This window comes from Anabrus simplex, chromosome 2 (assembly GCF_040414725.1).
Source record: "Anabrus simplex isolate iqAnaSimp1 chromosome 2, ASM4041472v1, whole genome shotgun sequence".
Lineage (NCBI taxonomy): Eukaryota > Metazoa > Arthropoda > Insecta > Orthoptera > Tettigoniidae > Anabrus > Anabrus simplex.
Window position 1 is genome coordinate 749,813,599 of NC_090266.1, and position 15,154 is coordinate 749,828,752.

The window sequence follows — 15,154 nt, forward strand, 5'->3', positions numbered from 1 at the left end:
AGAGGTGCCGGAATGTTGTCCCACCAGTAAATCTCCTGACATGAGGCTGACGTATTTGAGCACTTTCATATACCACCAGTCTAAGCCAAGATCAAACTTGCCAAGCAGGACTCAGAAGGTAATCTGAGCTACTCAGTGCAGCAAATGGAGAACAACCAGTGTTAATGTTGACTGTGAAATATAGTTTCGTGATGTTGGGTTGTGTGGACCTGTATTTGCCATAAAACCTCTTATCACACGCAGGCATAAATCTCAGACACTTCAGTGCACCAGACAACATGAGGATTGGACCAATGACCAGTGGAAATGTGTGGTATGGAATAACGAGTCAAAATTTGAGAAGTTTGGGTCAAATCTTCGTCGGTATGTCCGCTGTTGTCCAGGAGAAAGAATGCTAGAAGGCTGCCTACCAGTAACTGCGAAGCATGGGGCCCCCGCCATGATTTGTGGTTGTTTCAGGAACAATATGGTGGGAAACTTGGCAAGAGTGGACGATATCTTGAGGAAGGAGCAGTATCATCGCATCCTAACGAGCAATACAATACCCCCCCTGGAATTCAACTTATTGATGATGACAATGATGATAATGATTGTTATTTAAAGGGGCCTAACACCTAGGTCATCGCCCCTAATGGTATGAGATGTAACGAAAAGACAAGATTATTAAAATTTAAAATATATCCACTGACTAGAATTTAAAATAAATGATGATGAAAAATGACTGTGAGATTAACATAATCAGTGGATCTAATTTGCAATGCCTTATTTTCTAATAAAATTATAGAAAATAATTATTATAATGGAATAAGGCATTGCCTTGAAGTAAAGAGATATATATCATTCAAGTAAGAAGTTAAAATAAACACATTAAAATATGCAAACACAAATTAAAATAGAGTAAATGGGATAAAAGCGTAGTTAACAAAAATACACTAATACAAAATACATTATTACACACGATAAAAAGGCCACTATCCCTCTTAAAACTGATGACGAGGTCTGCTGACTGCTCGTCATCTCGTAGGATGAGGGAAATGGCATTCAGGAGTTTCAGACTATGGCGAAGATCGGCCAGGTCCATGCACTCCGTAAGGATGTGTACCACGGTTAGATGACCGGCGCAAGTACATCAGGGAGCGTTCACCCTTCAGAAGGTAGGAGTGCGTTACTATGCCATGACCGATCCGAAGAAGACATAATACCACAGCTTCTCTCTGAGAAGCCTGAAGCGAAGTCTTCCATACCTTCGTAGTTCCTTTTATCGCTCTCAGCTTATTTGGAAGAGGGGTGGCCTGCCACTCCATCTCTCAATGGGACATAACCAGATGTCTCTGCTGAGAGCGAATGTCACTGGCTGGAACCCTGTAAGGCAACAAGGGCAAGGTAACAGCCTCCTTGGCAGCCTTATCAGCTAACTCCTTTCCCTCTACACGCATGTAGCTTGGGAGCCACATAAACCTAATTCTGGTGCCAGCATCCGAACACCCGGCCAGCAGGTCCTGGATCCTCTGCACCAGAGGATGCCGAGGGAAACATGTATCTATAGATTGTAGCACGCTCAAGGAGTCCATACACAGCAGAAATTGCCAGCGCTCATCGGACAGTGTGTACCGCAGGGCTTCACAGATAGCATAGAGCTCTGCACTGTACACACAACAGACTTCTGGTAGAGGAGAAAGAAACTTGTTATTGTCAACAACGAACGCACAGCATACTCCCGCTTCTGCCCTCGAACCATCCGTGAAAACAATGACCAAATTGGGATACCGGCCAACAACGGACAGGAAGAGTCTCCAATAAATGGAGGGGTTCATGTTCTCCTTCGAGCCGGCGTGCAAATCTAGAATGATTTCAGGTCATCTTATTGTCCAAGGAGGTACCCTACTTGGCCGTGTCATAAGACAAGGAACCGAAGGTACATCAAATAATCTGTGACTGCTACCCAAGCGTATTCCAACCAGCCGCGTTGCTCGAGGGTAAGCAGCGTACAGCTGACTGTTTCCATTGTGGAATACACAAGGATAGCTCGAGTGAAGTGGCATCTGTCGCAAATTTGCAGCATAGGACAGAAGCATTTGTTGGCGCCTCAGGTGTAAAGGTGGCACACCAGATTCAGTGAGCAGGCTAGCAATGGGGCTTGTATGAAAAGCTCCTGTTGCCAACCTAACTCCGCTGTGGTGAATGCTATTTAAATTGGCTAGAAAGCTTTGACTTGCTGATCCATATGCTGCACTGTCAGTCTAACCTTGAAAAAATATGTGCCCTATAAAATCGTAGGAGCAACGTGTGGTCTGCTCCCCAAGTAGTGCCGCTAGGAAACTAGAAGATATTAAACTTCTTAGCGCATTTCGCTTTTAACTGCCGCACGTGTGGCTCCCATGATAATTTGCTATGAAAAGGAGCCCAAGAAAATGGTAAGTGTCAACTACAGGAAGAACGACATTCCCTAAATAAAGCTCAGGTTGGGAGTGAAGAGTTCACTTCCGGCAGAAGTGTACAACAGAAGTCTTGAGAGTTGAAAACCGAAAGCCATGTTCTAAGGTTCACTGTTCCACTCTTCTAATAGCTTGCGGTAATTGCCGCTCAGCGATGGCCATATTGTGAACTATAATGCAGAGGAAAATCATCTACATATAGTGACAGCAATACTGCTGAACCAACAACAGCGACAATACAGTTTATGGCAATCGCAAACAGAGTGACACAAAGAACCGATCCCTGTGGGACTACATTTTCCTGAACGTGGTATTGCGAATATGCCCTTTCTACTCGGACATGGAATAGACGGAGGAACAAAAAATTTGCAATAAATACCAGCAACTTACCTCGGAAATTCCACTGATGCAGGACTGAAAGGATGCCGTATCGCCATGTGGTGTCATATGCCTTTTCTAAGTCAAAGAAAATGGCCACCAAATTGTGTTTTCGGAGAAAAGCGTCCTGGATAGAACTGTCCAGGCGTACCAAGTGGTCAGTGGTTGAGCGAGCGGCTTGAAAACCACATTGGTATTCAGACAAAAATCCTCTTCTTCTCCAGGCACCACACAAGTCAGCAATTCACCATCCTCTCAAAAAGTTTACGCAAGCGGTTTGTAAGACAAATAGGTCTGTAACTTCCTGCTTACTTAGGTTTTTTGTCAGGCTTGAGGACAGGAATTACTATGCCCTCTCACCATTGTGATGAAAAGGCACCCTCTACCCAGATTCTGTTGAACACACGAAGGAGATATAAAAGACTACCCTCACTAAGGTGTTTCAACATCTGGTTATGGACATTATCTGGTCCAGGAGCAGTGACCTTGCAAAGCACCAAGGCGCTGCGGAGTTCCCACTTCATAAAGGACGCGTTATAGTCCTCTGAAGCTTGCGTGTCCAAACTGAGGAACTCAACTTATTGGAAGAGGGTTTGTTCTGCAGGACGACAATGACCCAAAACATATATCAAAGCTGTGCTAGAAGTATGTATGAGACAAAGAATCATCAGGAATTGTACAAGTAATAACCTGACCTCCTCAGTGATCTGATTTATCACCCATCAAATTGTTGTGCGACGAACTTGACCTGCAAGGCAATAAAATATTCTATCAACAGCTGTGAAGATATCCCAGGCAATGCCTTTTGCAAGCATGGGGAACTATAACGACAGAGCTGTTAGAAAAACTAACAAGTAGAATGCTGTGTGTTTGTCGAGCAGTAATCAGAGCCAAATGGTGACACATAGACGACCTCCGAGTTCAAACAAGGTAGCTCTAAAAGATGTCATTTTTCATTATTTGAAGCATAAGTAGCTTTATAGTGTGTCAGTTTGTTTATTGTATACTCAATTTAGTTTGGCTTTGGTTAGATCAGTTTTGTTTTAAGTCCAGAAGGCACCTAACTGTCATCGAGTCATGCATCCCTTCCATATCTACTGTTCACTCAGACTAGTCAGAGCTTGTCTCCGGTAATGTACACAGCAAAAATAGATCACCTGGTTGATACAGTAGTTTTGTTAATGCGCAGATGCATTGTATACTGTATTGCGTGGTTTCAATACAATGAGTGTCAAAAGAAAATATAAGTATATTAGTATGGAACAAAGACTAAATGCCCCAGAGCGCATTGATAAAAGTGAATCAGAATGAAGTATGTATAATAATAATAATAATAATAATAATAATAATAATAATAATAATAATAATAATAATAATAATAATAACAACAACAACAATATTTGCTTTATGTCCCACTAACTACTTTAATGGTTTTTGGAGACACAGAGGTGCCAGAATTTTGTCCCGCAGGCGTTCTTTTACATGCCAGTAAATCTACTGACACGAGACTGATGTATTTGAGCGCCTTCAAATACCACCAGACTGAACCAGGATTGAACCTGTGAAGTTGGGGTCAGAAGGCCAGCGCGTCAACCGTCTGAGCCACTCAGCCTGGCAAAGTATTTGCAATCTTCTTAACATTGGAAAAAAGCAAAGGTAATGACTGGTGTCGTAATGAGAGTTTCTGTAACAAGTGGAAACAGAAGAAGTAGTTCCGACACGTCGAACCATAAGAAAACATAAAAATGAATTTGTAAACAATGTGTTGTAGGTTTGGTTTATGCAAAATTGCTGAAGAGGCTTTCCGATAAGTGGCCCAATTTTAAAAGAAAAAAGCAATTATCCTACACCCAAAACTTCAAAATGAGAGCACATTTTTTGAGTAGTGATGGATGGTTCACATGCTGGCAGAAATGACATGGAATTTATTTCTTTGACAGTTGTGGTGAAAATTTTTCAACTGACCAATCAGCAGCAAGTGATTTTTCAAAAAAGTTCAGTGACATCATTATCAAAGAAAACCTTACGCCAAAGTAAGTGTATAATATCGACGAAACAGGACTGAACTTAAAACTTTTACCTAAAAAAAAAAAAACATGCTTGTGCTAAAGAAACTTCAGCGTCAGATTTTAAGGCCAGTAAAGAAAGAATTACAGTTGCATTATATTATGCTATGATTGGTAAATCAGCAAAACCAAGAGCTCTTAAGAACTTGAACATTTCATTGCTTCCAGTGTATTATAGATCACAAAAATTAGCTTGGGTGGACTTTTATCTGTTTAAGGAGTTGCTTAATAGTGAATTTATTCCTAAAGTGAAACGCCACTTAACAAATTTGAAGTTGTAAATTAAAAGAACTGCTAGTGTTAGGCAATGCAGCCACCCATCCAGGGGAACTTGAAAGTGAAGGGAGGGCCGATGACCTCGATGTTAGGCCCCTTTAAACAACAAGCATCATCATCATCATCATGAAAGTGAAGGTAACAGAAACTCTTAATTTTGCCACCGAATGCAACAAGCATTGCGTAGCAATGCACTAAGGGGTCATTGAATGTCTTAACATCCTGACGTAATGCTCGCATGGATGGCAATTTGGCTGTCCATATTTTATCATTTCCATTAATTTTTCTCCTCTTCACCCTCACTGTTACTGTTACTCTGACAAAACTTTGCAAGCACATTTTTGACCAAAAATCTTTATTAAATAATTCACACAATGCATTTGAATCTCTGGGATACCGGATCTTCAAGGGAAAAGTGGGGTGTCAGAAGGTAAAGAACAACCCTCATTTGGGGACTGGCTTCATTGTCAGCCACAAAATACTGGATTCAGTTATAGACTTCCATCTGCCAAATAGCAGAGTATCTTTACTAACATTTCGGTGCACCAATAAGGTCTACACAGTTGTGAATGTACATACACCCATTAACCAGGACAACATGTGGAATCCTGAAGACACAGACAAGTTTTGGGAAGAACTTGAAGATACGATTAACAAGATTCCAGAGCACCATACAATAATCTTATTGGGTGATTTTAACACTCAGCTAGGAAAGGAACGGAAATATAAACACATAGTGGGGGAACACCCAGCTCACACACGGACGAACAGAAATAGAGAACGACTTGTTGGACTATGTAAGACCTTTAATCTAGTTACGAAATCAACGGCTTTTAAATGTCTACCAAGGAAATAGAAGACATGGGTTTCACCAAACAAACTCCTTGTAGAATTTCAGATAGACCATGTGGCCATTTCAAGGAAGTCCTGCAGAGAAATACAAAACGTCAGGGTACTAAGAGGGACGAATCTGGACTCAGACCACTACCTCTCCAAAATAAAATTTTGGTTCTTACCCAGAAACACAAGAAGAGCCCCAACACCCAAACTCACTAAGTTTGACCTGGAGAAACTGAAATCAAGCAACATAATCACAGAGAAAATGCAAGCGCTAGAATACGAGAGTTACAACTGGGACCAACTACAGGACAACTTAGTCAAAGTGGCCACAGAAGTCGCCCCGTTAATGAAACAGAAGAAACACACCTGGTGGACCAGTATCTGCGGCCAAGAGATCGCACAGACACAGGTAGTTTGGCAATGATGGAACTCAAAAAAGTCCCAAGCAAATAGGGATAAGTTCATAGAGCAGCGTCAACTAAATGCCAGAATCATCAGATAGATTAAGCGTCAATACACCCAAGGCCAATTAATGCTACTGAATGAAGACTTTAAGAAGAACAACTCCAGAAACTTCTACAAGACCTTCAAACGAAACCTCAGGCACTATACCCCACCCAGCCTACACTTCAGGGGACCAGATGGGAACTTAGCCTATAATGACAAAGACAACTGTCACCTATTGGCCAAATACTTTTAGAATCTCCTCAACTGCAGTTCAATAAGGAATGTAAGGTGAAGAGGAAGGTAGTGATGAGAGTGCTGGTTGAGTACAGGAAACAGGGTGGGAGGGGGTTACAGGAACAGTTTTGCAGGTTGAGAAAAGAATTTAAGAAAATGCTAGGAGGAAGGAAAAAGGCATGGCAGGAGGCTCAAACAGAAGCATTAAACAGGGAGTGTAAAGTCAGGGAAGGAGATAAGGTGTGGGCGAGGGTTAATAAAATTTTATTGCTAGGGGCTTTATGTCGCACCGACACAGATAGGTCTTATGGCGACGATGGGATAGGAAAGGCTTAGGAGTTGGAAGGAAGCGGCCGTGGCCTTAATTAAGGTACAGCCCCAGCATTTGCCTGGTGTGAAAATGCGAAACCACGGAAAACCATTTTCAGGGCTGCCGATAGTGGGATTCGAACCTACTATCTCCCGGATACAAGCTCACAGCCGTGCGTCTCTACGCGCACGGCCAACTCGCCCGGTATTAATAAAATTAATACGGGGACAAGTAGAGTGACAAAACTGAAAAATTGAGTATGGAACATGGGTGGAGTACCTCCAGGAACTATTTTTTTTTTTCTATTGGCTTTACGTCGCACTGACAGAGATAGGTCTTATGGCGACGATGGGACAGGAAACGGCTAGGAGCGGGAAGGAAGCGGCCATGGCCTTAATTAAGGTACAACCCCAGCATTTGCCTGGTGTGAAAATGGGAAACCATGGAAAACCATCTTCAGGGCTGCCGATAGTGGGGGTTCGAACCCACTATCTCCCGAATACTGGATACTGGCCGCACTTAAGCGACTGCAGCTATCGAGCTCGGTCAGGAAATATTAAGGGAAAAGGAAGGGTGGGTAAGTACAGAAGGAGGCTATATAGTTGAAAGGGGGACAGAGAGGGGCTCTCAGGAGTTGGATAAAAGAATAACAGGTGACGAGGTGAAGGGAGTGATAAGTAAATTGAAGAGCAGGACTGAGGGAGGGGAAAATGGGTAACAAATATTTACTGGAAGGAAGTAGCAAAAAATAGACAGTTTGGTTACATTTCTAAACAAGATATTCAAGAGGGCAAAATTCCCGAAAGAATGGCAGAAGGGGATCATATGTCCTATTCACAAAAACAAAGGAGAAAGGGCTAATCCCAGTAACTACAAAGGCTACATCAACCATCGCTCCTCCAAGGACACAGTAGATATGTCATCAACAACAAGATTTTGGGGAAGCTCTTTTAATAATAGTATGGCAGCAATCAGCTTCAGGGATCCTGCATTAACTGAATTCAAGAGACACTTTTATAAAGTTGAAATAAACAACATTCACCTTGGAAAGAGCTAATGAAGAGAACATCCTTGTAAAAATTAGAACAGTGACAAAGAAAAATTAATTTTCAAAAACTTTTTATTAGTAGACAAGTAGAAAATCATACATCATAGTAGAAAAAGTGCTGGGAACAAAAACATTTTTTAACATCTGTTCAAATGGATATAGTTTTAAAATGGGTTAAAATAAGTATATCCATTTTCCTTTCCATTTCATCACCCCATTCAACCATCCACATTGATTTTACTTATTTTTATTTTTTACAGTCACATAGGAGGAACAGGAACATAATGTTCAGGGTTCTGGGTTTGAATGCTATCATACGTTGGCCCTACAGACCCGACGCCTCAAGGGTCACAAACTGTACGAGATATGGATACATGTTTCTGTTCTCATCACGGACTTCCTGTCCAAAAAGGATCAGGATTAATGCAGAACCTGGTTTCTTTAACGTGTACACGTGATCTTAATTTAAGCAGTGATCTGGTAGCCCCGTTTGTGAAAATGAGGACATGCACTCACATAAAAATGTTAAACAAACATGAGGGAAAAGGAAAAAGAGCAAGTAAATGTGTCTATGCTACAGAGGATACAGTCAACAAGATCATGAAGATAAGAAAACTTACCAGTTAAGGCAAGATTCACTTTATCATAACAGTACTCTTTGCTTGTTCGTTCGTTCGTTCGTCCCAGAAAATGGTTGCAAGCACCTTTCCAGCAGATGAGCGTGTTTTGGCCTTGACCAGACCTGCTTCGTCTCTTCAATGCCACTCCATGCGTGCTTTGACTCTGGGATGTATCGATAAACCCAAGTTTCATCACAAGCCACAATACAATGCAAAAAATCATCTCCTCCCTCCTCACAGAAATGCACAAGTGTTTGACAAACTTCCTGGCATAAAGTTTTTTGTTCCTGGTTGAGGAGACGAGGAACCCACCTGGCAGACAATTTTCTGAAATGGAGTTCATCTCGGATGATGGTTTGAACACTTCCATAACTTATTCCTACAGCCAGAAGCAATTTGCAAAATTTTTATTTGCCGATCTTCACCATTAATGTCACGAATGGCAACAATGTTGTCTGCAGCGATGCTTGTATGCGGTCTCCTTTCATGAGGTTCATTTTTCACAGCTTCTCTTCCTGCCACAAATTTTTTAGCCCACTCATTACACTCGAGTCTGTGAAAGTGTTTTTTCCCCAAACTGTGTGCAGAGCCGTCTCAACATTTCGGAAGGTTTGGTGCCCTCTTTTGGGAGAAATTTGATAATGATGCGCTGCGCAACAGACGTGTGCACCTCGTGCTCAACTCATGTCATACTGAATTAGCCCAGCTCTCCACCGTCGTTCGCGTGCACAAACGTCTTCTCAAGACACCCCCACCAACATTCTGGCAAAGCCTCGCCTCAGAATTATGACTAACAGCAGCGGTACATTCAAATTCCTGTTTTATTTGATCTGCCTTCCTACATTACTGTGTTCATTACCCACTATTTATAAAAAGAGTTTGAACAGGTATAGGAGGCACACAAGCTAATAATTATTTGGTTAAAACATATCTCAATCCCTGAACTCCTTTGAGAAACTCTCCTGCGATCAAAAGCAAACAAATTGCAGAGAGCAGGTCTCAATTTGATGTCGCGCTCGAAAAGCCAGTGACCACAAGTTAGCCATCATGGGTAACCTGAATATAAGAACCTCTACCTTTTTTTTTTTTGTGTGGCTATTTCTAGTCGAGTGCAGCCCTTGTAAGGCAGACCCTCCAAAGAGGGTGGGCGGCATCTGCCTTGTGTAGGTAACTGCGTGTTATTGTGGTGGAGGATAGTGTTATGTGTGGTGTGTGAGTTGCAGGGATGTTGGGGACAGCACAAACACCCAGCCCCCGGGCCATTAGAATTAACCAATGAAGGTTAAAATCTCTGACCCGGCCGGGAATCGAACCCGGGACCCTCTGAACCGAAGGCCAGTACGCTGACCATTCAGCGAACGAGTCGGACAGAACCTCAACTTTTTTTTTGCTGGTTGTTTTACGACGCACTGACACAGATAGGTCTTATGGCGACGATGGGACAGGAAAGGGCTAGGAGTGGGAAGGAAGCGGCCGTGGCCTTAATTAAGGTACAGCCCCAGCATTTGCCTGGTGTGAAAATGGTAAACCACGGAAAACCATCTTCAGGACTGCCGACAGTGGGGTTCGAACCTACTATCTGCCGAATACTGGATACTGGCCGCACTTAAGCGACTGCAGCTATCGAGCTCGGTACGAACCTCAACTAACAAGCATAGTTGCAATTTACAAACATCATATACGTCCATATTGATACAGCTTAATTAAGAACTAGTATAGGCTCCTTCAGCAAGTGTTGGAAGAGCCTTTTCATCTTTTGGGCTAGTGCATTCAAAAGTATGATATCAATTAGGCACAGAGGAAGCCTCTATGCTTGTGTTTCTGTTTGAAGTATTGAGCAGTGATGTGAAAATGTAAACATTAAACAGAAAAGTGGAATAGTGTTTATACATATCATTATTTAATCTTTTGATCGTTAAATCATTCATCAATCATAATTCATAATGTTTTTTGAACACTACTTAAAGTTTGGTTTTCATTTTACAATTTCCTTTATGTCGCACCCACATAGATAGGTCTTAAGGTGACAATGCGACAGGAAAGGACTAGGAGTGGGAAGGAAGCGGTTGATGCCTTAATTAAGGCATTTGCCTGGTGTGAAGGTGGGAAACCACAGAAAATCATCTTCATAGCTGCTGACAGTGGGGTCTGGTATTAATATCTACTAAATATTTTGTGCTTAGATTATTAGCATTGTGATAATGACTATGTGATGATAATGTGATAACTTCTGTATGAAATCAGTAAACCGGTGACTGTAGTTCTCAAAATATAATATAATAATTTGTGATTCAGCATTTAATTTGCCAGTAAAACTTAAGTTGGAACAAGAGTACGACTTATTATTTACTTCTCTCAGTTGAAAAGAAGTCACAACTGATTTAAATTATTTTTAACTAAATATTTGAAATTAAAAAAGGTTTTTTTAAAAAAGTTTCTCTGTTTGTTTTTTCAAAACAGTTTTTTTTTTTTTTTTCAAATGTGCTAGTATATAAAACATTGAATAAGTTTGCCAGCATAGTCTAAGTGCCTCACCCACATTCTACATTACCTGTTGCCGTGATATCCACTGCCCACACAAAGTCTTTGTGTCCAACAAGACAGTCCACTTTAACAAAATCAGAACTCTCTGCAGCAAATAAATGTATTTTACTGTCATCAGAAGCACATGCCAGGAGTATACTTCTCGAGTGAGGTAAGAAGTGCAGACGAGTACACAAGATGGTAGCACGGCCAAAGTTCAGAGTTTGTTCGTTAGTAAATGAGTCTGGAAGAAAAAGAAGTGACAAACTTAATTTATAAAGTCATGGAAAAAGACAATGATTCAGAAGGAAGATGAGCACATTCGCCAAATAAGGACCAATGAAAAAAGGCTACAGTGACTTGAGAAAACAATTTTTGCATGTGTTATTATTACAAATAAATCTAAACATTTACTTTTTGGTATTGAATACTACAAAAAATATTGGCACAAGAGTAAACCTTAGGTTCAATCACATCCTGAACCAGCTTGGAGTAAACAACTAAGTGACAATGTCCCATTTTACATTAGAAATACACTAAGCACAAATGAATTTGGTGTGAATGCTTTAGGTTATTCCTTCAGGCAAATATAGTTAATTACCAACCTCAACATAAAAATAAATATAGATTTACCACATAAGAAACAACCTTTGATAATATTTTGGGTATCAAAGAATAAGAAGACAGCCTACAGAGGGAAATTATAGGAAGTGCATTACAGTAAGGTCTCATAATATTAAACAAGGGAAAGCTACAGAAATATAGCTGCATATTTGTTCACAAGAACTCTTCCTGATGCTAACATTAGTTAATAAAACACACTATCTCAGAATAAATAAAACCAACTACCCCAGAATAGATTGTCAGTCACCATTGTGATACTGTAATGACATTCTAATAAACAACATGGCTAAAATTATACGCACTTGATCAGACTGTACAAAGTCAGGGTGGGATTAGTTAGTTTTCCTGAGAGACAGCTGACATAAGTCCTACAGGATTTATAATATGTTCTTGAGTCTGTCTAGTTTAATTAAGTTGTTTCTTTCTCATGTAGAGTCACTCCAGATAGAACAACAGAGGGAAGATGAGGGACAGGGAACTGTTGCTGAGATGTGTGGAAGTAGGAGGAAGGGAAAAGGTAGGAAAGGAAAATGTAGAGTAGAGGATAGGAAAAGACAGGTGGAACAGGGTCATGGGAAGGAGAAAAGGGAAGAGGATGTAGCTTCTGCAGCTATCAGAAAAGATAGGGCTGACCAGGAGGGGAGGGGATCAAATAAGGTGGGTAGGGTTGAGGCTCTGGTCATGGGGGATTCCATCGTTAGACACATGGGGAAAGTGTGTGGTGGAAAGGGTACCAGGGTAGAGTGTTATCCAGGAATTAGGTTGAGGCAGATGTTGAGGAAAGTAGAAGAGAGGGAGGAGGGGAAGGAGAAGGTGGTAGTGTTTCACGTTGGTACCAACAATGTAAGGCAAGCTGATATAAGTACCAACATAGTTGGAGATGTGTGGGATCTGGTAAATGCAGCACGGATAAAGTTTAAGAAAGCGGAGACTGTTATTAGTGGAATACTGTGCAGAAGGGATACTGACTGGAGGGTGATTGGGGATTTAAATGAGACTATGGAGTGGGTATGTGGGAAACTGGGAGTGAAATTTCTAGATCCTAATGGGTGGGTAGGAGATAGGGATCTGCGCTCAGATGGCCTTCATTTAAACCGCAGTGGTACATATAAGTTAGGAAATTTGTTTGGAAGGGTAATAGGGAGGTACATTCAGGGAAACGGGATGGCCTAGGGAGCGGTGATAAGGGAACAGGGAACTGGAAATCAAGTAGGGATGACATAAAATTGTTAGTGTTGAACTGTAGAAGTATTGTAAGGAAAGGAATAGAATTAAGTAATTTAATAGATATATATTTACCAGATATTGTAATAGGAGTTGAATCATGGCTGAGAAATGATATAATGGATGCAGAAATTTTCTCACGGCACTGGAGTATCGTAGAGATAGGATAGGAAGGGTGGGAGGGGGAGTGTTCATTCTGGTGAAAGAAGAATTTGTAAGCTACGAAAAAGTTATAAAGTTGAGACACATGAAATTCTAGGTGTAAGGCTCATTTCTAAAGATAATAGGCAACTTGATATATTTGGAGTGTACAGATCGGGAAAGGGTAGCATTGACGCAGATTCGAAATTATTTGATAGGATAGTCAGCTATGTGGGAAACGACATGGAAAGAAATGTGATTGTAGCGGGAGATCTGAATTTGCCAGATGTCAATTGGGAAGGAAATGCGAACGACAGGAAGCATGACCAACAAATGGCAAATAAGTTAATATGGGAAGGACAGCTGATTCAGAAAGTGATGGAACCAACCAGAGGGAAAAATATCCTGGATGTCGTGCTGATAAAACCAGATAGCTCTATAGGGAAACTGAAGTATTAGATGGTATTAGCGATCATGAAGCTATTTTTGTGGTAGTTAAAAATAAATGTGATAGAAAGAAAGGTCTTAAAAGTAGTTAGGCAGTATCATATCGCTGATAAAGCAGGCATGAGGCAGTTTCTAAAAAGTAATTAAGATCGGTGGAAAACGGTAAATAAAAATGTAAACAGACTCTGGGATGGGTTTAAAGAAATTGTTGAGGAATGCAAAAACAGGTTTGTACCATTAAGGGTGGTAAGGAATGGTAAAGACCCACCTTATTATAATAGAGAAATAAAGAGACTAAGAAGGAGGTGCAGACTGGAAAGAAATAGAGTTAGAAATGGCTGTGGAAGTAGGGAGAAATTGAAGGAACTTACTAGAAAATTGAATCTAGCAAAGAAGGCAGCCAAGGATAACATGATGGCAAGCATAATTGGCAGTCATACAAATTTTAGTGATAAATGGAAGGGTATGTATAGATATTTTAAGGCAGAAACAGGTTCCAAGAAGGACATTCCAGGAATAATTAATGAACAAGGGGAGTGTGTATGCGAGGATCTTCAAAAGGCAGAAGTATTCAGTCAGCAGTATGTAAAGATTGTTGGTTACAAGGATAATGTTGAGATAGAGGAGACTAAGGCCAAAGAAGTAATAAAATTTACATATGATAATAATGACATTTACAATAAGATACAAAAGTTGAAAACTAGAAAAACGGCTGGAATTGATCAGATTTCTGGGGATATACTAAAGACAATGGGTTGGGATATAGTACCATATCTGAAATACTTATTTGATTATTGTTTGGTAGGAGGAGCTATACCAGATGAATGGAGAGTTGCTATAGTAGCCCCTGTGTATAAAGGAAAGGGTGATAGACATAAAGCTGAAAATTACAGGCCAGTAAGTTTGACATGCATTGTATGTAAGCTTTGGGAAGGCATTCTTTCTGATTATATTAGACATGTTTGTGAAATTAATAACTGGTTTGATAGTAGGCAATTCAGTTTTAGAAAAGGTTATTTCACTGAAGCTCAACTTGTAGGATTCCAGCAAGATATAGCAGATATCTTGGATTCTGGAGGTCAAATGGACTGTATCGTGATTGACCTGTCTAAAGCATTTGATAGGGTGGATCATGGGAGACTACTGGCAAAAATGAGTGCAATTGGACTAGACAAAAGAGTGACTGAATGGGTTGCTATATTTCTAGAAAATAGATCTCATAGAATTAGAGTAGGTGAAGCTTTATCTGACCCTGTAAAAATTAAGAGGGAAATTCCTCAAGGCAGTATTATCGGACCTTTATGTTTTCTTATATATATAAATGATATGAGTAAAGGAGTGAATCGGAGGTAAGGCTTTTTGCGGATGATGTTATTCTCTATAGAGTGATAAATAAGTTACAAGATTGTGAGCAACTGCAACGTGACCTCGAAAATGTTGTGAGATGGACAGCAGGCAATGGTATGTTGATAAACGGGGTTAAAAGTCAGGTTGTGAGTTTCACAAATAGGAAAAGTCCTCTCAGTTTTAATTACTGCGTT

General features: G+C 40.6%; 1 protein-coding gene across 1 annotated transcript in view; it reads right to left on the bottom strand.

The window, feature by feature from the left end:
- Elp2 (elongator complex protein 2) overlaps positions 1 to 15,154 on the bottom strand; it is a 273,780-nt gene that overhangs the window by 214,024 nt on the left and 44,602 nt on the right. The window contains exon 3 of the mRNA XM_068226276.1: positions 11,206 to 11,421. Within this exon, the coding sequence (XP_068082377.1) occupies positions 11,206 to 11,421 (216 nt within the window). The remainder of the gene's footprint in view (positions 1 to 11,205; positions 11,422 to 15,154) is intronic.